We start from the raw sequence: 23,423 nt of genomic DNA, 5'->3' as shown, positions 1-23,423 counted from the left end.
CTACAACTCTTGTGCATTTTACCTGGGGGTAATTAATTACAGTGGTACCTCAGATTACATACGCTTCAGGTTACATATGCTTCAGGTTACACACTCTGCTAACCCAGAAATAGTGCTTCAGGTTAAGAACTTTGCTTCAGGATGAGAACAGAAATCGTGCTCCGGTAGCACAGCGGCAGCAGGAGGCCCCATTAGCTAAAGTGGTGCTTCAGGTTAAGAACAGTTCCAGGTTAAGAACGAATTAAGTACTTAACCTGAGGTACCACTGTACTCCATATAACTCTGCGGGACCGGCTTCCGAGTAAACGCGCACACACGTGGCCAGGCAGTTCCTCTCAGAAGTAAATGTGAGAGGAAAAAGAGAGGCAAAGAAGGGACTGGGAGGAGGGAAAGGGAGATTCCCGCACAAAAAAGCATCCACTGCCACACGTCCACTAGCAGGGCCGGGTTTGTCGCCCTCCGCCCCGGAACAAACTCAAGCCATGCTAAAAGGAAGCAGGGGGAGGGTAAGAAGGGATGCACGTCCGCGCGCGCCGCACCTGGCTTCCGCCGCCTCCTGGCCCCGAAAGACCTTGGCGCCGCCAGCCAACTGCCGTTCCTGCAGCCCCGCAGAGTACTCGCGTCTCTAACAAAGAGGCTCTCAGGTGTCTCGCGACGATAACGGCCGCCGCCATGGCAAACACCTGCCCCGCGCTTTCCAGTCAGCCAAGCTCCTCCTGCGCCGGAAACGGTCCCTTTTCAAAACCCGCCCCGAGGCAGAAAGGTTTAAACGTATCTGGGCCTCGCGCCGGAAGTGGCCTAGGGAGGCACAACCCTTTTCACTGCAGTTCCGCCCGAATGAAGTTCCGTAGCAACCAACCCGCGCGTCAGCGACGGCCGTTGACGCCCGTCCCTTCCCTTATTAGGAGAAATCACACCAGGCATCATCTCGTCACGTGGCCGACCGCGCTCGCGATGCGGAAAGGGGCTTAAGTGTCTTGGCTTTGTGAACGCCGACAGCCTGTTGAGAGAACCGCGCATGCGCTTAAACCAGACAGCAAGCTTGCTTATTTACTTATAGGAGCTGTAGCTACCAGTTTCTTAATAGGCCATTTAGACATTGTAGAATGTAGATCCTTATATAGAAACACACGAGGGAGGAAGGAGCAAGCTCTGGAACACAAGAGCAGAAAAATGCCCCCCCCCCAAAAAAACCTGGGGGGGGGTGAACCCCAGAATAGGTCACTAGATGCTGACCAAGGGTGGAAGGAAGAGGGCAAAGTATGATTTGGAGAATCCTGGAACAGGGCCTAAAGCCCCACACAGGAGCATCCCGACACTGCAACATTTTGTTGCAGATCTCACCTATGACAGGGTATGGAGAAAAGGGAGAATATGCAGAGCTACTGTCTTTATTATTTTATTATGTCCTATATCCCACAACGTAAAATCATTCCAATGCTACTTAAAATAGCAGTAAAATTATACCAATACAGGTTCTCAAACGTTTGACTTATGAAAACGTTCGAAAACCAAGGCGCAGCTTCCGATTGGCTGCAGGAGCTACCTGCACTCAATCAGAAGACGTGTCAGACATTTGGCTTCCAAAGAACATTCGCAAACCAGAACACTTACTTCCCAGTTTGCGATGTTCAGGAGCCAAAACGGATGAATATCAAGGCGTTCGAGAATCAAGGTACGACTCTAGTCTACAAACTTTAGCCCCAATGAAGCCACTTACTAGTATGTATATTCCACCTTTTCAAGAAGCTTAAGGTACCATCCCCGATTCTGGCCCCCTTTATCCTCCTGACAAGCTTATGAGGTACATGAGGCTGAGATCAGGGCTAGCACAAGAGATTTCACCACCACTGCCACTCCTACTCGTCCAATTCCCCTACTGGCAGTGGTTATAGCTCCTTCACCCGAGTTACTTTGTTTTGTTGCTGCTAGATTGGTGGAGAACAATTGCTGGGAACAGCAAGTGGGGAGAGTGCTGTTGCACGCAGGTCCTGTTTGGAAGCTTCCCATAGGCATCTGGCTGGCCATTGCGAGAAAGAATTGCTGGACTAATGGGCCATTGGCCTAACCCAGCTTGCTCCTTTTTATGACCCTCTTGAGCCAGGCAGGCAAGATGTGGAGTCTTGTCACTGTTAAACCAGCAGTAGCATACCAAGAAGAAGAAATCTCCTTACAAACAATATGCCTGCTTCAGTCTGCCCCATGGTATGCTCAGTTTTGTATATATAGCTTTTGACCAGCCTCTATAGATCAGGTTGCCATGAGCATATACCCCAGGCCTCTGGTAATGGACCCTGAACCAAAACAGATTTTCCAATATTGTGCTGCATTTTGGAGAAGACTAAAACAGAGCTAGATTTGTTGTGCATATACCCTTGTGCTCCAAAACCCAGTGTTACTTGAGAGACATCACCACTCTTAAGGTCAGAGGGGTGCATGTGCCAGAGGAAGTGGAAGGTGGGGAAAGGGTGGGTAACTATCACAAATGGCCCCAAGTATGGATCTGTTAGTTACTATAATGCAAGGGTGGTTAACCTACGGTCCTGCATGTGGACTACACCTCACATCAACCCTACCCAACATGGACAATGGCCTGGGATAATGGGAGCTGTAGTCCAACAACAATGAATTACGGTGGTACCTCGGGTTAAGAACTTAATTCGTTCCAGAGGTCCGTTCTTAACCTGAAACCGTTCTTAAACTGAGGTACAACTTTAGCTAATGGGGCCTCCCGTTACTCTATTTTAGTCTCCAAAATGCAGCACAATATTGGAGAACCTGTTCTCATCCTGAAGCAAAGTTCTTAACCCAAAGTACTATTTCTGGGTTAGCAGAATCTGTAACCTGAAGTGTCTGTAACCCGAGGTGCCACTGTACAAGGGTTTACCACATGAATTTGAAATCTAGGTAAGTTCTAAGTCAACTTTTGAAGAACAGTGTCAAATACTTTATATAAGCAGATGATATAGGTTGGTGCACTATACTGAATGTTATCATAGTGTAAGTTTTAAGAATCATACCACCTTGAATTGTATCATGTTTGCTATTTTCCATTGCACTGATACTGTTTTATTAAACAGGACTAACTTCAATGCAAAAATGGGGAAAACAGAAATTGTTGATTCCCAAGAATTTGTGCACAGGCGTCTAACCCTATGGCACTAGCAGAGCAAGACTGCAGAGGACTATAGTTATGTACTGTACTTGTGACCCTTCTGTTACGGAAAAATTGGGATATTAAAGTAACAGAAGTAGATGCTTGGTTGGTTTCAGCACAAGACATAAACCTGCCTGACATTACTTTTTCAAAAGTTTAGAAAACAAAACGCCCTCTTGCTGTTGTAAATATAATGGTTTATCTCAATAGCTTTATTTAAAATAGTTTGTTCAAGTGCTTCCACCTTGTGGCTACTGTGAGACTAGCCTATTTTAGGTATGATTAAAAGGTAAAGGTACCCCTGACCGATAGGTCTAGTCACCGACGACTCTGGGGTTGCGTGCTCATCTCGCTCTATAGACTGAGGGAGCCGGTGTTTGTCCGCAGACAGCTTCCAGGTCATGTGGCTAGCATGACTAAGCCACTTCTGGCGAACCAGAGCAGTTCACAGAAACGCTGCTTAGCTTCCCACCAGAGCGGTACCTATTTATCTACTTGCACTTAGACATGCTTTCAAACTGCTAGGTTGGCAGGAGCTGGGACCAAATAACGGGAGCTCACCCCATCACGGGGATTCGAACCGCCGACCTTCTGATTGGCAAGCCCTAGGCTCTGTGGTTTAGACCACAGCGCCACCCGCATATGATTAAGTTCCTTATATTTAAAACAGTGTGTAAGACCTAAATATTTTTGGAGACAGAGTAAGCCTTGTGGGTGGGGGACAGGTAAGTATAACAACACTCAATAACAATCAAGACCCAAAGCTTGACACCCAATTCTCTGGACTTTTTTCTCCAAATCAAATCCTGGAATTCCAGTACTTACTTGGTATATGACCATTCTTTGAAACTGAAAATGGATCCAAACGGAAACTGATGTCCAGACGTGACTTTTGAGAATATGATCTAAAAACAGCATCCCATCACAATATCTGGGTGCCCAGGTTGAATCAGTGAGCAAAATGCTTGCTCTTCCTCCAACCCCATCTAGAAAGGAAGTGGTCTCTCAAATGCATATTTAGAAGCTCTAATTGAGACCTTCATTTGAAAAGGATAACCTTGTTTAAAAGACACAAGCCAACTCAAAGTAGCATTTTACATTTGAGAAGACAATGCTTTTATTTTAACAAGTAATCAAGTATTGAGGCTAAATCTGAAATGCTACAGAACGCTGTCAAATACAGCAAAATTGCTTAATAGGCATTATTTGTGGCAGCTCTGGTGCAGCTATAAAGATGAAGCCTAGATTGCAATGCACCTTTTAAGAATGTGTTCTAGTTCATTTCAAGCTTTGTGATTAATGTGGCAAAACACTTCTCCTAAATATAACCTTACAGTGTGCCAGAAATTTGTCTAATGCAGGCACGTAGTATACATACAAGGTGGGAGTGCATTTAGCTTCTAGGAAGCCAAGTCTTTTTACAAGATCAGCAACAGGTTTTAGTTAAGAGAACATTTTTAAGCATAGAAGGAGTTGACCGTGGTCATTTTTGTATTTCCAGGCTGTGAGATTGCCCACTTTATTTTATTCCAATCTTCCACTGCAGCCAATTCAGAGCTTGGGTCTATATTGCCTACATTCCAATGTGCATTTCCCCCAAATGGAAATGCATAGCCGACTCTGCACTGTTGGTACCATACACTTACTTTATTGATTTATTGAGAGGGGGGAGTGTTATAAGCAGCAGAAATAACATGGACTTTTAGTTGAATGTTCCTTTTCATCAACTAGCAAGTGGAAGGGAGCAACCATTTTATTTTTATAAGTATGGTGCCTCTAAACCACTCCCTTTGCAGTAGGCTTTCAGCCTATATAATTTATGCTAACAGCCTGACTCATTTTACATTTTGGAAGTCAACTTCTAATACCCAGGAGAAAACATCATCTCTGCTAGTTGGAACTGTTCAGAGAAGTTTACTATCAGGGTTTTTATTTTTTTAGGGAAACCATAAAAATAGTGAATGTTTGTTGGAATCACCCTACTTTCAGTGTCCACTTACCAAGACCACAACACATACACTGATAACTTAACATTGCAATATCAAAGCAAACTTATTCTGCCTGTGGAACCTCTTGCAACAGAACCAATTAAAGGTACACACTTAAAACAACAATGAAGTTTTCAAAGGTTTTGGCAGTGAATTAAGTATGAAGAGACATGGCATGAAGCAACTGCTATTCGTCCCAGCATCCATCATATACAGTGATGAGTCTCCCATTTCTAAACCTTTTGTAAAACCTTAATGATTTCTTTGGACCAGAAATAAATCTTTTTAAATACTCAAAATGCATAAAAATTCCCCATCCCACAGATAACATAGGCAAGAGTGTATTTTACGGTTTCAAAAATACTCTGAACCTATAGAAACGATTTACATTGAACAGCTATAAAGCTAAGTGCTAAACAGAAGGACATCCTGGAAGAGTCTACAGCAGAGATGTTGTGCTTCAGCATTTGCTTGCAGCATCTGGCAGTGGGTAGCACAAGGAAGGCAGGACAATCATTGAGTCTCCTCTTCTGTCTGCTTTGTAGTAGCTTCTGTGGCACTGGCATTGGCAGCAGAGTTCAAGACCTCTCCAAAGTCACCCCCAGCAGGCTTGGTTCCCCCAACCTTATACTGAAGAGAGATTTAGAGACTTCAGATTACACTCTTTAGAAGTTAAACTGCAATTATGGTTAACAGCCTATGGCTATATACCCAAATATTATTTCTCTCTGTCCAATCCAAGTTTAGACAGCAAGGGAACACAGGTGCTTTCCATAGCTGTCTCACAATTATGAAACTTCCTTCTCCCAATGTCCAAAGCAGAAACCTGAATACAGAATAGTTTTGTTCTTCATGCAGTAATTAATGGTGCAATTTAAAATCCATTATGTATTTCTACTGGGAACAGTTTAAGTTCTGAGCTTTTGAAAAACAGGTTGATACAACTGAATAAAGTGTGTACACGTGAGCATCTTAGCATACAGATTTAAGTTTAGCCCCAGCAATAGTAGAGGAAAGTTTGTAGTAAAATACCAGAGGTAGATAAATGATGTAATCCCCAATTTGACGTGCAAGCAACATGTTAAAACAACCATCTCTGTGCCCTATAGATAAAGTAGAAAGATGGTTATGCCAATTTGCATAATTCTGGTTGCAGAAATGCCACACCTGGACAGACATACTAAAAAAAATCAGTTAAGGTCAGTAGCTAAAACACTGTCCAGCAACATTTATTTTCTATACTGTCATGAGTTATTTTAAAAGGCACATAATAATGATGATATTATGGGTGTACAAAATCTATCTAAATCAGTTATAATTTTAGTAGCCTACCTTAAGCATATCCTCAGGGTGTAGGTGCACACAAGGCATTGTATAAGCTAATGTCCTAATTCAATGCAAGTTTGACTTCCTGAGAGTTCAACTGTGCTTCAAATTGATATATGGGGAGAGAAAGGGGGAAACTAACACTGTCCTGCTAATGCATTTCTCAGGCTGTTTTTACTGAGCACACTTCATTCTGGTCCCCTTAAGAACCAATAACCTGTCCTGTGTTTTCTCTTCCAACAATGCAGAAATTAAACTTCATTTAGTTCCCAACAGTGTGGTACTGGTAGTAGACACCATAGTAGTTAAATGTTCTCCAGTATTCCAAGGAAGCAGAATACCTACAGATCAAGGATTCTTAGAAATCTCAGCTAATTTTAAAATTTTATTTTAAGAATGAAGTTTGTTGTTAGATTTACCTTTAAGTTTTCCACTTTTTCTTCAAAGGACTTGAATGTTGGGGAATTTCTATTCAGGAAAGAAAACAAGAGTTACATTTCTTGTTTGGCCTTAGAAAATGTATATGCAATGGCAAACCACTTAAAGAAAAACTTGAAAAGCAGAACAGTACTTTTAAGATGCAGCTATGGTGCCAGTCAGCAGCCTGCAAGATTCCAATTATACAATTTCCTTTTTATATTTAATTATTTTCCAGTACAATCCTATATGCCAGGGGAGAGAGAACTAGATCTGGCCAGTGGGCCAGATTCTGACACACACACTCCCCCGGGGGCACTTGCCAGACAAGTTAGGCCACCCACCTCAATCTTCTTTTGTCAGATTAAACATTACTCTTCACAGACCAGCTTAACCTCAAACTGGGCTGCAAAGAAAGTTCTGTGCAGCTGATTTTAGTAAGAGCTTCAGCCAGCACCAATCAGCTGAACTCTTGGAGTGTAACCTATCCCACCTTGCATTTGGCACCAAATATATAATACACCAAATGAAAACCCCATTTGCCAAGGAGCCATAGGCAGCACACTTTAAAGCTCCAATTATTCCTTTGTTTTATTTGTGTTTGTTTCTCCACTCCCTGTTCCCCTCTAGTATTTGCAGTTATGCAGAAGCACATATGTTAAATGAAACTTTTAATACACACACACACACACACACACACACACACATATATACCTCTCCTTCCCCCACCTTCCCTACTCTAACAGAAGTCCACTGGATCAGTGGTGACAACGCAGGGTATGTTCCTGCTTCAATACAAAATGGCATTACCCAAGCACTCTATATGGGGCAAGTCAAATACACCTTTACCTGTTTTAAATATGCATTTGCAGCAATCAAGATTATTTGTCCCTCCTTACATTAGAATAGGAACTAAAACTTAATGCAGTTACATACATTACCTCATAGCAGGCATGCTAATTGAATGTTGTAGACAACGTATACTACACGGCAGCGTTAAAAGAAAGGAGAATCAGTCAGATTATGAGGAGAGGTGCACCATGTCCCTGCCATTTCGTGTAGCAACATATTATGAGAATATTTATCCAACACACTCAAAACAGGCATGCAAATCTGTCACCATGCACCACTAAGAGGCAAGCAGTAGCAACATATAAGCACATCATGCTAGGTTAGTAAACAAACTCCACAGGGTGGTTCTTAAAGTAACTGATCAGATTTAGTCAAGAATGCCAAACTTTACAGATTAATCAGATGAGTGTAAACTTCAGGAGTAAGTACACCCAGAATTTTAAAACCTTAACCTAGGGATATAAACATGATTCAATGTGTTTTCAGGATGGGGCCAATCAGCTTCTGCCAAAAACCATGCCTCTTTTTATATTAGCACTTTATGTTCATCCTCACAACCATCCTACAGGATACACCAGGCACCTATTGTTTTATCTGTTCACCCAGCCTGGAAAAGTGCAAGGAAGAATCGGATCTGGACTATCAATAACTATACAGTGGATCACAATAGCTTTCAATATACTAATAATGCTTGTTCCTTCAGCAACACAGGAGTAGATAATGCCTTGGGGCAGTCACTACACTGTTATGGTGAGCTGTTACTTTATAGGCCATTAGATGCTGCCAAGCCTATCCGGATTTAGTGATGCAGTTGTTAAACAAGTCAGTTTTATGACATGTTCCAGATGATCAGGAAGCTAAAACAAAGCTATTGAAAGCTATCAGTTAATAACAAGGGACAGGTTGTTCTACAGAAACGCTTTCTATCTTGAGAAAAAGCAAAAATGGTTCTCACTTAAACTGGTCCGAATGTTTCAATTATGTTCCTATATAAACTATTTCTATATACAGTTTGGGCAACACCAATTAGTCTGCCAACTACACAACCGATACTAGCTACATAGGGTTGAGTCCAACTAAGTCATGATTAACTTCTGAACTGATTTCAATGGGTCTGCTCAAAGAGTATGATTTAGCGGGTACAAACCATGGTTCACACTGTAGGTTGTCTTCTAGCTTGGAGTTTAAGTCACTGGATCATTATTTTAACATCTGAATTTTTTTAGCCTTGTGAAGACCGCTAACAGCTCATCTGAATGCTAGGCATAGACAACCAAAACACCACCATCTACATAATAGGAATTTGGCATTCATGCCACCACATATACCCCAAAAGTGAGTCAAGGTGCATGTGTGAACATGCACCTCTAACTCACCACATCATTCCCGCAGGAGCATCAGTGCTTAACCCAGGCATAGGCAAACTCAGCCCTCCAGATATTTTGGGACTACAACTCCCATCATCCCTGACCACTGGTCCTGTTAGCTAGGGATGATGGGAGTTGTAGTCCCAAAACATCTGGAGGGCCGAGTTTGCCTATGCCTGACTTAACCTCTCATTTTCACCTTTTAACATTTATTCACTTTCTTGCCCTATCATCTTCGTTGCCACTTTCTCTCACACATAAGCTCTTTTCTGTTTTCCTCTTCCTGATTTTCCAGCTGTTCTGCTCTTTGGCGATGAAGCAGCCTCAAGGTTGTCAGGTAGCAGTCCCAGTTCTGCTGCTATCCCTGCAACCCCTTGACCTATATTGCCACAGATCCAATTTCTCTCAAAAGTGCTGCACAATCATTGACAACAGAACTGGAAAGAATACAGCACACTTTCCACTTGCTTAGGCATTAAAGACAAGCTATCCACCTTGAAATGCTTACTGTAGCTACAGCACACCCCAAAGGGCCATAGCTCAGTGGCAGAACATATCCTTTGCATGCAGAATGTGCCAGCATCAATCCTTGGCACCTCCAAAGTAAGGCTGTGAGAAACCCTGTCTGAAATCCACTGCCGGTCAGTGTAGACAACACTGAACTTGATGGACCAACTGGTATGATTCAGTATAAAGAAACTTCCAATGTTTCTAAAGGAATATAGTGCCCAGTGTTGCAAGTGAGCAATAGTCAAAATTGCTAAGAATTAAAAGGTAAAATGTTTTTTGGCCATTGTGATCCTGCACAGGGAAGTTCGGCAGAAACATCGTTTGCTTTTCATTCTTCCAGTGCCGCCATCCAAAGGAGGATTATCTTGCCTCTGTTCTTGTTTGGTGCCCAGGTATCTCACTGTGGAGGCAACAGAAATCTCCCTCTTCAGGTGTTCCACTGGAAGAAGGTGTTATGTGCACAGCACTATCCCCTTCTACTTTCCCCAGCAGGTCTGGAACATTCAGTCATATAATAGAAGGAACTAGAGAGGGGGCAGGAAAAATATCTGAGTTTTAGATAAATAAGAAAAGCTATCGCTCATTTCTGTGCTGAAATTCTGCTCCAATAAAGTAGAAGAGTATTATCTGAAAGGGAGAAATTCAATGCCATGCTAAGAAAATCGTTCCATCGTGGCAAACATTTCCAGCTTGCCAGACAGAACGATCCCCCTGTGTGCTGTTTCGGTGATTCTCCCAATACCCCCCCCCCAAAAAAAAGTCATTTGGGAGGAGAGGAGAGAAGCTTCACTGCACAAGTGGAAGTCCTTGCACAGGGCTTCCACTAAGGGGACTCACTGGTTGAATCCCACCCATCAGTGCGCATTGTGTTAGGGGGCAACGAAACTGTTCTCGCTAAGACTCTCTTCCTTAACACTAACTACAAAGTCAATCTGTTGTTATTTGATCACTGGTAACATTCTCTTGAAACAGGCTATTCAATATGTTTTAAGTGCTCAATCCAGGGGAAGCTTGGTTCATAGGAACTTGCAGAAATTACTCATAGTAAAAAAAATTCAAACCAACATATGTAACTATCAAACAACAGGTCTAACATTTTTGGTACATCTTGTGACTGAGAGGTGGCAAAACCTGGGGTAGACCTGACGGCTGAGAAACCTGTATTCAAGGTCTATCCCTCTGTTTGGCTATCAACAGGTAAGGCACCTGTCCATGGATGGATAGATGTGGTATCCAGACAGCATCCTTCCACTCACCACAGAAACCCTCTGCTCTTTTCCCCTGGCTCCCTTCACCTCTTCCATTCCTTATTTAATTGCATTGCTATTGCAATCAACTTCACAGGGCTATCCCCCCTCCCCTGAATTTCACATATTATATATGGCTAACAACATTGAAGTGCTCTTCAGAGTTGCCATATGCTACCTCCCACGTCTCTTCCACAAATGGGTCTTCTCTGTGGATAACTTCATTGGAAATAACCTAGTATTTCTAATAATCTATTAAACACTTTTTTAAAAAAAAGTTTTTCTGGTGGGGAAGGAAAACTACTTCAAGTTACCCAGTATTATGGTCAGTCAGGAGCTATTCACTAGACAACGAAAAGACTACTTGCATGCTCTACAGCAACTTTTCACAATCTTACCTAAAGGAATGTGTAAATGCGTGCACTCTGTAGGACACCAAGCAAACATTTAAAAATAAAGAGAAAGTTCCAGTATAAACACACAGGGATTTTCACAGTAAAAGTAGTGAGCTTGAGGTAGTGCACTTATATGTTAACTGACTACACTCCAGAAGAAAACGGCAGCAACAGAAGTGAAGGGTTCGTTTTCAGCAATGAAATCTAGCTCTGAGATTCAGCAGTTCCAAGGAAATATTGTGCAATTAAATGCAAGTGATTTTACTTCTGAGTGAAGAAATCTGAGTGCAAGCACCCACAAACTGAAATAAGAAAGATGCACATTTTTGTGTCGTCTACACGAAAAGCTGCCCAGAGTGTAACGAAGAACCCAAACTTGGCTTAGTGCAGGCTCCCAAAGAGGAAATTGCAGCCACTTTGCCCCTCCCCAGTCCTTTTTTGCTGCCATGTTGAGCTGCACAGAACTAAGCCAAGCTTAAACACAAGCCCAGATTGGGACACCATGCTAAGCTCCCTGCATATTAGCCATGGGGTGTAGCCAAATGCAAGCTGGTTATAGCTTGTTTAATGACGTGTCCAGGTCTGGGTGACATGCTAAAGCCAAACCTTAGTGCAGTGCAGCAGCTATAAAAGGGCCAAGGAGGAGCAATGTGATTGCAAGCTCTTCAAGGGTCCACACCTTCATACATTCATGTTCAGTCAAAGTTTGGCTTAACTTGACATGCAAACCAGGTCACTGTGCGGCTGCTGTTATACCATTTGGTTTCGTCACAAGTTCCCACAACCATTGCTTTAATGAAGAAAAGCAATTGGGCCCTTCAACCTCAGAAACAATGCAAATATTTTAAATCTTTAAAAAATAAAATAAATAAAGCTTCCAGGATATAGAATCCAAACCTACAGTTCACACATGCTCTGCTAAGGATACCTAGAGATGTTACAACCCAACACAAGCACGTTCCATCCCTCACCCCCAGAAAACCTCACCAACAGTACAAAACATATAAACAGAATAAAAGATCAGAAGTTTTGTAAGCCACAGTTCTAGGATGGGAGTTAGTTTTCACAAAAATGCAGGTACTCAGAACGTTCTTGATTTATTTCTATATGCCTGGGATTCATGCAGCTCTCACATGCTTGCTTTCAGTAGCTTGATGCAACTAGTTTAACCCCATTCCAACTGAGGTTTTATTCCCTACTGCCTACCCTCCAACATGATTACATCAAGAAAGGAACATCTAGATGCAGGAGCTCTCCAGGATTAGTCTTATCAATTCAGAGCAGTACCAGCCCAACTATTAGGTAGGTTGAGGCGGCTTGCTTCAGATGGCAAATTTTGGGGTTTCGTTAGAGAGAAGCACAATGTTGCGATAGCTTTGTTAACACTCAGGAAGGAAACACAATTTGCAGCCTCATGCACCTAAATATCTTGGGAAGTGCACTGAATAGGAGGAACCTAATCAAGGCACATTGGGAAGATGCAAGTCTCAATGTGGATCAATATTAGTCCATTCAATGGACTGGGGACCATTTCACATGTAAGTGGCACAGTCCCCACCCACCCATTAAAAAAATAGAATGCCATTAGCACAAGGCCAGAGGTGGTAGTTCCCTGCTTGTTCATGTCAAAATGAACAAGCAGGGAACCTGCTTAGTTATAGAATCAAGCTGTCAGTTCCCAGCTGCAATCCACAAACTCTGCACTCCTGGAAGGGTTTGCAATTTTGTGTTTGGCACTGTTGAAACCCTATGCAGTGTAAACAGATACTACTACAGGCGAGGGGAAAATTAAAGTCATACTTCACATCTTCCAACTTCTTCGTTATTGCAGAGCCAACTGTTGAGAATGCAGCAGAAGCTTTCTGCCCAGCTTGAGACAGTGTTTCTGATGTCTTCTTATACCTAAATTAAAAAAAGAGTCAACCTATTATCACAATTCTCAAACACCTGCACCACAAGTGTTGGAACAGGCATACGTATTACTTTGCTCCTATTGCACTTGAAATTAAGAAGTCATGCATTGCTAGTAAGGCAGCTCTTCTTCAACCCTTAGCATTTCCAGTAAACACTAGCTTTGGTACATCAAATTTGTCTGAAAAGTTAGATTCTGTATCCTGCATCCCTTTCCTCTATCAAAATGAGAGAAACTGGGTTTAGAACTCTCTTTTTTTTGTAAAAGTGGCATAACAAGTCACAACAAGGCATCTATAGGAGAGCACGTGGTATAACTGATTTGGTTTAAAATGGAAAAGGTTTGCCAATAACACATCTCTTTCGCAACATACATGGCAAAATATTTGCTCCACGATACAATTTGTGTGATAAGAAAACAGTTGGGAGAGTTGCCTCATCTTCCTATCAAACTTAACCAGAAAAAGTTCTCGAAAATTGCAAGACATCCAGGTTCTTTTGTCTTAGATGCCAAAACGTTTTTGCCAATCGCCAAAACGCCATATTGAGTCTTTTACACACAGTTGCATTAGGCGTTTTCAGCAACTAGCTGACCAGAAAGAATAAACCATCTGGCCACACGTTCAGCACACGTGCTTAAGAGCAGGGACAGGAAGCTGTGGTCCTGCAGATGTTACTTAAGTGCATCCCTGCTAGACCGACTGTGTCTAGCCCAGCATTCTGCTCCCACAGTGGACAATGAGAATGATAAATTGATGTAATGTTGAGATGTGTGTGTGTTTGTGCTGTAGAAATGAAGAAAGTACAGTGGTGCCTCGCAAGACGAAATTAATTCGTTCCGCGAGTTTTTTCGTCTAGCGAATTTTTCGTCTTGCGAAGCACGAAATCCCATAGGAATGCATTGAAATTCAATTAATGCGTTCCTATGGTCAAAAAAAGTCCAAACAAAGCCAAATTTGGTACAAGAGTTTATTAAGTGCTCTTTAAAGTCACACATACTGTAAAGAGCATTTCAAAAATTGAAGGAACAATAAATTCAAAAATTGAAGGAACAATAAAAATCAGAAAAATTCAGAAAAAAACCACACAAGCTTCCAGATTCTTGCAAACCCCTCCTCAACTGTTCCCCCAGCCACCCACCACACAGAAATTCAAATCCAGAATTTTTTTAAAAAAACAGCAGAGTGGCCCAGTGGTCACAGAAAATCATAAAAATGCAGGAAAAAACCACACAAGCTCCCAGATTCTTGCAAACCCCTCCTCAACTGTTCCCCCAGCCACCCACCACACAGAAATTCAAATCCAGAATTTTTTTTAAAAAACAGCAGAGTGGCCCAATGGTCACAGAAAATCATAAAAATGCAGAAAAAAACACACAAGCTTCCAGATTCTTGCAAACCCCTCCCCAACACCAAGTCCTTGAATTCCAAACACCCCAACCCAAAATCCAAAACCCCCCAAAAAAGTTTTAAAAGTTTAACTTACCAAATGGCTGCAAAAGAAGTTTTGGAAAAGCTTCAAAAATCGCCAAAGTCTTCAAAAACCTCAAAAAAGGCTACCACACCGCGTGCTATGAGTTGCTCCTCGAAGTCAAGTCGCAACAGCACCTCTTCAAGCAAAGGAAACAAACTTGCAAGACGTTTTCGTCTTGCAAAGCAAGCCCATAGGGAAATTTGTCTTGCGAAGCAGCTCAAAAACCGCAAAACCCTTTCGTCTAGCGAGTTTTTCGTCTTGCGAGGCATCACTGTATGTATTTGATTCCATTTATCAATTGCTTCCCATAAAATACATTGGAAGTGTTTTCACAATGAAAACATCAATGTTCAAAAACATTTGCAACGGCCTTCTCACACCCACAGACAACAACAACAAAAACACTGCCTCCAATATATGTGTGTCGAACTACAGCTTAACCCTGACCAATGGTCATGCTGCCAGGGATTGATGAGAGTTGTCGTTAAACAACGTTGGAAGAGCCAGATGCTTAATGATATGACAATTTTAACCAACCCTAGAAAGAAGCTCGCTTCTGCTTTGACTAAACCTTGCCTAGACATTAAGGACCACTTCACAAAGTTTTCCTAGCTCAGGCTTCATGCAAAGTGTCTGAATGTTCTCCCATCACCGAAGAGAATTCAGGCATACAGAAAACTAACATTTTAGGAAGAATGGTCTCCTCTGAATGGTCCCGCTGAAACCCTCGCTACAAACATATAACCTGTCATCACTAGACCCTGAAACAAAGGCTTCCTCTCAGAAAGCCCACCAAATTCAGCTGACAAGGAAACTCAAGCCCATCCCTTGCATTCAGGCAAAATAATTTAAGTGAAGAAACATACGCATTTGTTGCTGTGACATCTTGCCACCCTTTGGAAAGGTTCTGCCTCAGCTCCTGCAGAGAACTGATCCCCAGTTTTCTCTTTATTTCTGCTAGATGCTTCTCTTTAGCAGCTAGTACCTGTGACAAAGTCTGGATTTCTTCTTCCACCTACGAGATAGAGCCCATGAAGAAAATCAACTAGGGAAGCATAAGCTACTGAGGAATTATTTTAGAGCAGATGTTTTCACATTTACTATGAACATTTCCTTGTTTGGAACAAATTACACTTGCTTCCTTTAAGGGTTTAAATATATGTTAATTATAGGTTTCAGTTTGAGACAAAACACCAACAGATTCTGATTCAGTAATCAACTAATAGTGCCCCAATTCAATTGCATGGGTAATTTTCACATCTACTTATTAATGAACTTATTGGTTGCTTTTGGTTATTGGTTGCTTTTTTTCCACAAAAGCAACTCAAAGCAACTTACAATCAAAATAACATTCACATTAAAAACAGCATAAACCAAAACAGAAAAATCTAAAACTTGTAATGGACTGAAGGCAATATAATTCCCTCTGTTCCCAATGTTCAGGCTGCAAGATAATCAGGGTTGTTGGTTTTTTGTTGGGGTTTTTTAACAGAACTACAGAAAGCCCTCAGGCAAAAAAAACCCCCAAAAAACCAACAACCCCTAAGCGACGGTGAACCCCCCAAAAGTTTGGTGTTGACAGAATGCTCAGTGGCCATGTTGGTTTGGGGCGGGGTAATGGAAAAGAATGGTTGAGTTCCTGAACAGCATCGCTGCACAGTACAATGTTTTGTTTCAGGTCCCAATGTCACAGAACTAAGAGCAAGAAACATGAAAAGCTTTGAAGGCACAATCAGAGCAAAGTGAGTGCTACATCTGCGATGTCTTTCAAGTGTTCTTACTCTAAACCAAAGCCTTCTGCATTTGCAATTCCAAATGCCAACTTCTGCTTCAGCTCTTTTTTTTAATTCTGTAAGGAGACAGAGCTGATCGAAGCAAGTGTGGCAACAGGTAACCAGGAACTACTTTTGCTTGCAAAATAATATACTGATAAATATGTGTAAATTAAAATGGATGCATTGATATTTAAATGTATTTCTGTTTGTTTTGTTTTCCCTTTAATGAATTTGCAATTGTTAAAACCCCCAAATATATGAAGCAAACAAATCAGCTGAACCTTTCATGCATGCAGAGGTAGCTTAAGCCATAAATCAAGGTTGTACATATTGTACTGTTCTTCCAGCAAACACAGGGCTGCTTTACATGGACCTTCCACTGAGACCAAGACACAATTAACTACAGAACAGCACCACGCAGCCTTAGGCCATTCACTGTGTCCATTATAAAAACAAATTACTTTCCAACAGCACTATCAGAAAGACAGCCTCATAACTCCATATTAAATGCAGCTGTGGCTCACACATGTGAATCAGATCATTTTTGAGGGCCACACATAACAGGTTTACCTTAGCAAGCTCTCTTCTAAGTTCTTCCTGTTCTTCTTCTGACAAAGCCTCTGCAACATTAACTGAAGCAGCAGCATCTTCTCCAACTTCAGGAATTACTTCATTTTTCAGCAGACCTTTAAAAAGAAAAAGAATCACTACTTTAAGATTGCTTTGTTGTCAAACATTCGTCATCAAGGCTGGTGGGGTGTGTGAAAAGCAAGAGTGGGGGTTTCCCACCACTGCAATGGTGCAGGGATGGTGAACTTGTGGCTCCTCACACATTGGACTGCATCATCCCCAACCTTTTGGCTGTGCTGAAGGGTCACAGGTTTCCCATGCCCCTGATAAGAGGACTGTCTGATTTATCTTGCTGTAAGGAGCGTTTCAATGAATGGATGCATGACAACAGACGATATTTGACAGTGAATACAGAGTTCAATAGAGGAAGAAGCAAAAACTACATTTACAACACTGAGCTGCTTTATCAGGGTTTTGTTATTTTAAGATCAGAATTAACTGCTACTCAGATTTCAGTGCCTTGGCCTCATCTAACCTCTTAAAACCTTCTATCCTTACTACTTCTGTGTGATCCAAGATTTCCCCATTTCACACCTTCCCTTTCACATCATATTCATGCCCTCATGGTATCTTCATCTTGGGCAAAAACTGGGCAAGGGTTTTATAGATCATATGGACAAGGCAGAAATGACAACCAAAGACGCTGGTTTACATGAATCTGATTCCTGAAGCTTGGAAATCTGAAACTTGCAAATCTGTGTGCCAAACAACTCAAATACTGTAGAGGGTATACCGTTCAACACTGGTCTGTTCCGGAAGTCCTAAGTTGTTCCCAATGCCCAGAATGCATCCCAGAGCACAACCAACACTCCTATGCAGCTGCACAGTAAGTTCAGTAATGGTGGAAAAGCTATTTTGCATTACCAGTCTTCTCAAGGACATAACTGCCCCCAATATGGTTCCCTGGAACAGTCTGAAAATCAGAGGTTGGTGCTAAAGACCGATGTAGTAAATAACACCAATACAATCTTGTCACTCCACATACCAAAGAGAATGTTCTTTTTCCAATAGCAAACGGAAGCATTTCCTGCAAAGCTCTCTTCAGATTACTATCAAGAAGGCAGTTAACCAATTGAGAATTATTCTGCATTACAGGAACATAAAAATCATTTATGCAAAACCTATCCTCAAAGGATGGTAAATAGTGTTTTAAGTTTTCATGAGCCAGCAAGCAACCGAATTAAAACATTCCGCCAAACGCCTCTAGTTCTCTGCAGTAAGTGCATTCTGGTTTAATTTTTTATACAAGTAGAGTATTCTAGTTATATTTTTAGCTGTGCTGTGACTTTATTGGGGATATCCATCCAGGAATGTGCCATCTTGCATCCCCCAGAAGGATGGTGGGCAAAAGGGTTTTTGGTTCTTGTGCCACACAACTCTCCTGGCTGCCTCCCAGTCACGCTGCAGGGAAGTTGTCTCAGGATGCACAGAATGACAGCTGAACACATCAGCAGAAGAGAGTCAGTGCGGTGTTGCAGTTGGAGCGTTAAGATTGGGATCTGGGAAAACTAGGGCTCAAATCCCAAGTCAGCCGTGAAGCTCAATGGGTAACCCTGGGCCGGTCACTTCCCTTCACAGAGAATGGAGTGGGGAAGAGTTAGATTTGCTTCTCTTCCACAATCAAGAGTATTGCTAGAAGTACTGGAAGGACACTGGTCATCGGTAAACAAGTTTATGTGGAATCCTACCCACTTAGCTAAACATGCCTTGCTACTAATGCCATTTAGGATCCAACTAGGCCAAGAAGCATTTCAGATATATTCTTACATAGATCTCATTACCATAGACGAAACTGCACAGAGGTCATTTCCATCATATGTACTCACGGTAGAAAGCACCAATATTCACAGCAAGAACCCGCTTTTCATAGGATGTGTATAGTAGTCATGGGGTACATAATAACCCATCACTCTGCTGGAAGATTGCTGTGCAGAGCGTGTCTAAGTGCAGATTCCAAATTCAGTTTTATCTAACTAAGTTGCAATCTTATTTAAACACTGTAATCAGTTTTAAAAGTATGCCAAGGTCCAATTTTAAGAAAAGTGTTGTAGTGGCAAGTATCTAGCTTTACCAAATAACTTAGTAAGTTAGTTATGGCCTGCAAGCATGAAATAGTATTAAAAGTTTGGTGCCTTAGGCATCACACCATCTCTACAAAACCAGAAATTCTAGTCTGTCAGAACCTAGCTTGTGATGTCTAAGGAAGTCTTTCATGTTTGTAAATTCATTTCTCCACACACACACCTTTAATTTTTTGCAAAAAGATTTGCTGAAATCTGAGCATTATTCATTCTTTTTTGAGAATAAATAAAAGGTGGTGGGGTCAAAATATGCCAAACTATGTTCAAATTTGACAGAGCTAATTTTATTCTAAGTTGTTTGGAATAGTTTCTAGCAGTTATGTTGAATATATATAATCACTTTGAAATTCACAAAGGTTCCACTCCCAAAATCTTCCCCAAACTAGTGCCCTCCCAGATGTTTTGGACAACTGATGGGAGTTGGATTCCAACATCATCTGAAGAACATCAGGGTAAGGAAGGCTGTGCTATAGTTACCTAAATCAGTATTCTATGAACACTTGGGAAACACACACATTTTTTCCAAGATCAAGCACAAAGGAGATGTTCAAGTGAGCTCTGGACCAAGAACCAGAAGAACATTTAACTGGTTGTGCGTGTCTCCAAGAGCCAGTGTGGCATCGTAATGGTTACAGTGTGTTGGACTATGACCTGGGAGACCAGGGTTCAAATTCTCACCCAGCCATGAAGCTCGTTGGGTGACCCTGGACCAGAGAAACACAGAAAACTTACAGCTTCTGCGCAAGTCCTTGTTGTCAGATGCGTGTGAAAGCTTCTTTTGGAACTGGATGCTAACACAACATTCCCCATTCTCTCAAATCATTGTCTATGCCAGATAGTGTTTAAGGCAGCTCTGAGGCAAAGTTCCACTAACATTTAATTACCTATTATTCAAATCAGGCTTTCAGTTGCATCCATATTATTGAGTGCATCCCTATTTCTTCATCCATTAAATCTAACATGCTATGTTTTGTTCCCTTCTGGAACCCTGTTATGATCACTTCCATTCCATCTGAAAAGCACAGAGAACATTACAACAAACATATAACTATTGAGCTATGATCTGCTCTTATAGTATGGATTCTCTTAAGAAGGCTGTAGATATAAAAACAGTTACCAGAATCCTTCAACACAGGAGATCCAGGAGGAGAAAAAGCCATGCTGGGCGATAGGTAGAGATAATTTCTATTAACTCCAGTATCAAAATCAAAAGGAGATTTGTAATCCTCATATAAATCCATATCCAGCCAGTCCATCACAGAGATCTCAGCATGCATGGGGGCCATTCATGTTGCTCCTGCATCCAGTCTTCTCCTTTCCTTTTCTTTGCGCAAGTCATTTGACTTGTTAAAATCCGAGGCACCGATTTAAAGATGCTAGGCACTCACACCGTGTACCAGGTTTCCACTGGAGAATCGTAAGCATTTGATATAATTGCGAGGTTTAGGATACCAACTTAAAAAGCAATGGCTCGGGTACTCCTTAACTGCCGTAGTTTGTGCAGTTGGTGGTTAAGGCTACAACTTTTCAGTAAGCCCAAATCCACTGTACGCAACAAGGCATTTTCAGTAAACTGAATTGCCATGGGCTCTGGGAAGTCTCGGTCCTGTGCAGGATTACACCAGAGTTTTCAGTCTTTTTTTTTAAAGCGTCAGCTGACTGCTGTTGCACCAGGATATTCTTAATCTTCTAGGGCACAAAAGGATTACCAGCCATAATCTATCCTATAAGCCATCTGTGTAGGACTTTATGCCTGATTAATGGAATAGATTTTTCTTCTCCAGTGTGTAGCTTGCCAGCCCTGTGTGTCTTTGTATATATAGTAGACAGCTCTAGTCAAATTTCCTAGTGGGGGGGGGGGGATCTGTGTTTGTTGCTTGCACACAGCAGGTTTCTATGAGTGAAGTGCCTCTTTGTCAGACTGCAACAATCCCTTTTCTTACTTCCAGCTTCATCACGTTGCTGCTGTGCATTCTACACTATCAACTGCAGAGATGTGTCAGTCAACTGACTTCACCTCAGATGAAGGTCCTGGCATGTAATGTAGCCTTTGTCAAGCTCTGCTGAACTCAGAAGTGGTACGGGATATGTGGCTCCCCATCGTTCAGGAAAGTACAACAGCAAGCATAATAGGTTACAAAGGAAGAAACAAGATGCTAACTGTCATCCTTAGAAAGGATCCATTTAAGAAAATTGGGGAGAAAATGAGTAATGAATACAGGCACAGAATTGCAAGCGGACAGTAGATGCACTAACTGGATGCCGAACTAAATTGACTGTGTAGGATACGGAAGCAAGACACATTTTTCAGGGTCTGGTCCAAAACTTAAGTGGTGGTGATTATTTTGGAGGGGAACATAGGAAGCTGCCTTATACCAAATCAGACCATCGTTCCATCTAGGTCAATACTGTCGACACTGACAGGTAGCAGCTCTCCCCAGTTTCAGGTAGAGTGTCTCTGTCAGTCCCACCTGAAGTTGCTGAGGATTAAATCTGGGACTTTTTGCATGCAAGGCTCTACAATTGCACTACAGGCCTCTTCCCCCGCCCCCAAAATAAAGCCCTTGCACAAAAAGCTGGCTTATTTATTTATTTATATTTTATTTATTTGTTAGAGAGTTGTATATTGTCCTTCATCTGAAGATCTTAGGACGGTTCAAGCATAAGAATTATGCAAGAGATCCTCTATACTTGAGCCACATTTCAAGTATTGAGTGGGCATCTTGCTAGTGCTGTGTTGCAGACACATGGTTTTAAGAACTCAAAAGAGCTTAAAGAAAATCACCATGCTTTATTTGTAAAATATTACTGTCCGTTATTTTTAAAAAGTTGTTTTATGGAACGTATTTCTATCTCACCCTTCATCAACAATATTGGGGCGGTTCACAACAACACAACACATTTTCAAGTAAACCAACACATTAATATATAAGGTACATCACAATCCACAGAACATAACTCCCAAGCTCAATATCAACCTGCAAATCCCTAGGTGGACAGATGCACCTTTAATAAGCACTGCAGGCCCATCCAAGTTTGTGCTTGCCATGTTTCAAACTGGAGACAATTCCATACGCTGGGTGCCTTCATGGAAAAGTTTGAGCTTCTTTTTAGATGGATTACTACACTGATCCCTGATAGTTATGCAGGTCATTTAAAGCCCCCAGAAGCCTCTAAAAAGTCATTGCAAGAGTAATAAAGTTATAGGGAAAGGACAATTTGTAGAAGTGAGGGAGCGAACAGGACTGACTTTTAAAATACCTAAATATTAATAGCTTTTAAGGAACATAATACAAAAAAATTAGCATGAGTTATTTGTGTTCCTTTCAATCTAGAATAGCACTTTCGGTGGTCATTGAACACTTGGGTGGTCATTAATATGCCACATGCACCAACAGAAATTGGATGTACCATGTTGCTCATTAACTGGTTTCCTTTTTGGTGCTTACAAATGGCACCACCACCCCACATTTCTGGATGCTTTATTTAAAGATCTGTACTCCCAACCCAACATTTTCCAAAATAGTGAGCATAAAGGAGCTGGGGAGGATTGACAGTAGGTACAATTCCTCTGCAAATGCTGGTCTTCTTGTGCAACTACCACCCTCCCTTCAAGGCAATACAGAAGGCACTTCATGTTCACCTCCACCCTCAACATTCAACTGTACTTTCCTTCTCCAAAGAGTTTGGAGCCAGTATATGTCTGTTGAGAAGGTGCAGGGAAGTTCTGGAGCACAACCCCGCAGTGCACTTGTTCACAAGCCTGTAAATGCCTACTGCAGTTGAATCTTAACACAATTCCTTGTTAACTGTGGGCCAGAAGCTTTAATTTTATTACAGAGGTGTTGATGAGACAACAGAGTATATTGCTTGTGGCCAAGGCACTTGAGCCAATTATAATGGAATTAACCTGAATGCGCTGCAACGTAAATTGGCTTGTTCAGGCTCAGCCAAGCATTATCAAGTGTCTTCAACGCTGGTTGCAGTAATTGGATTGCAATATTATCTGCTGAGGCACCGTTTCTTTTCCAATCATCCCTCAGGAGCAGTCCTGGGAAAACCAGCAAGCAGCCACCTAAATAGATACACACAGACGCAAAAACATATTGCACTGCAGAGGCAGTCTGTCACAGCTATGTGGGGAAAATTCATACACCCCTTCCAAGGACAGCAGAATGCTACTAAAATGGATTAACTTTGAGGACGCAACATAACACCTCTTCTTGAGTGGCATTGAAGCACACTGCCATGCTCCTTCCTTCTGAAGAGCCTAGTCTTCCTTCCACTAAGTTGC

General features: G+C 41.8%; 2 protein-coding genes and 1 long non-coding RNA gene across 4 annotated transcripts in view; 1 reads left to right on the top strand and 2 right to left on the bottom strand.

Moving 5' to 3' along the window:
• The window catches only part of MRPS28 (mitochondrial ribosomal protein S28), a 41,484-nt gene extending 40,649 nt beyond the window's left edge, over positions 1-835 (bottom strand). The window contains exon 1 of the mRNA XM_081013683.1: positions 540-835. Coding sequence (XP_080869809.1) covers positions 540-674 — 135 coding nt within the window. The 5' untranslated portion in view covers positions 675-835. The remainder of the gene's footprint in view (positions 1-539) is intronic.
• A 367-nt stretch (positions 836-1,202) lies between these two features.
• LOC308481422 lies at positions 1,203-5,447 on the top strand. Its single transcript, XR_013988664.1, has 2 exons — positions 1,203-1,354; positions 3,081-5,447. It is a non-coding gene; the product is annotated as an uncharacterized lncRNA (long non-coding RNA).
• The window catches only part of LOC308481336 (tumor protein D52-like), a 34,852-nt gene continuing 15,678 nt past the window's right edge, over positions 4,250-23,423 (bottom strand). Inside the window, exons 2-7 of one of the 2 annotated variants that reach the window (XM_081013658.1) lie at positions 16,989-17,104; positions 15,510-15,658; positions 13,060-13,161; positions 7,830-7,871; positions 6,891-6,939; positions 4,250-5,775 (exon numbers count right to left, since the gene is read on the bottom strand). In XM_081013658.1, coding sequence (XP_080869784.1) covers positions 5,659-5,775; positions 6,891-6,939; positions 7,830-7,871; positions 13,060-13,161; positions 15,510-15,658; positions 16,989-17,104 — 575 coding nt within the window. In that variant the 3' untranslated portion in view covers positions 4,250-5,658. The remainder of the gene's footprint in view (positions 5,776-6,890; positions 6,940-7,829; positions 7,872-13,059; positions 13,162-15,509; positions 15,659-16,988; positions 17,105-23,423) is intronic. The other variant, XM_081013659.1, reaches the window with a different exon arrangement.

This window comes from Podarcis pityusensis (genome assembly GCF_964106645.2).
Source record: "Podarcis pityusensis genome assembly, chromosome: 7".
In the NCBI taxonomy this organism is placed as follows: domain Eukaryota; kingdom Metazoa; phylum Chordata; class Lepidosauria; order Squamata; family Lacertidae; genus Podarcis; species Podarcis pityusensis.
Note: the sequence above shows the minus strand (reverse complement) of the source record. Positions and strands in the feature narration are given on the sequence as shown.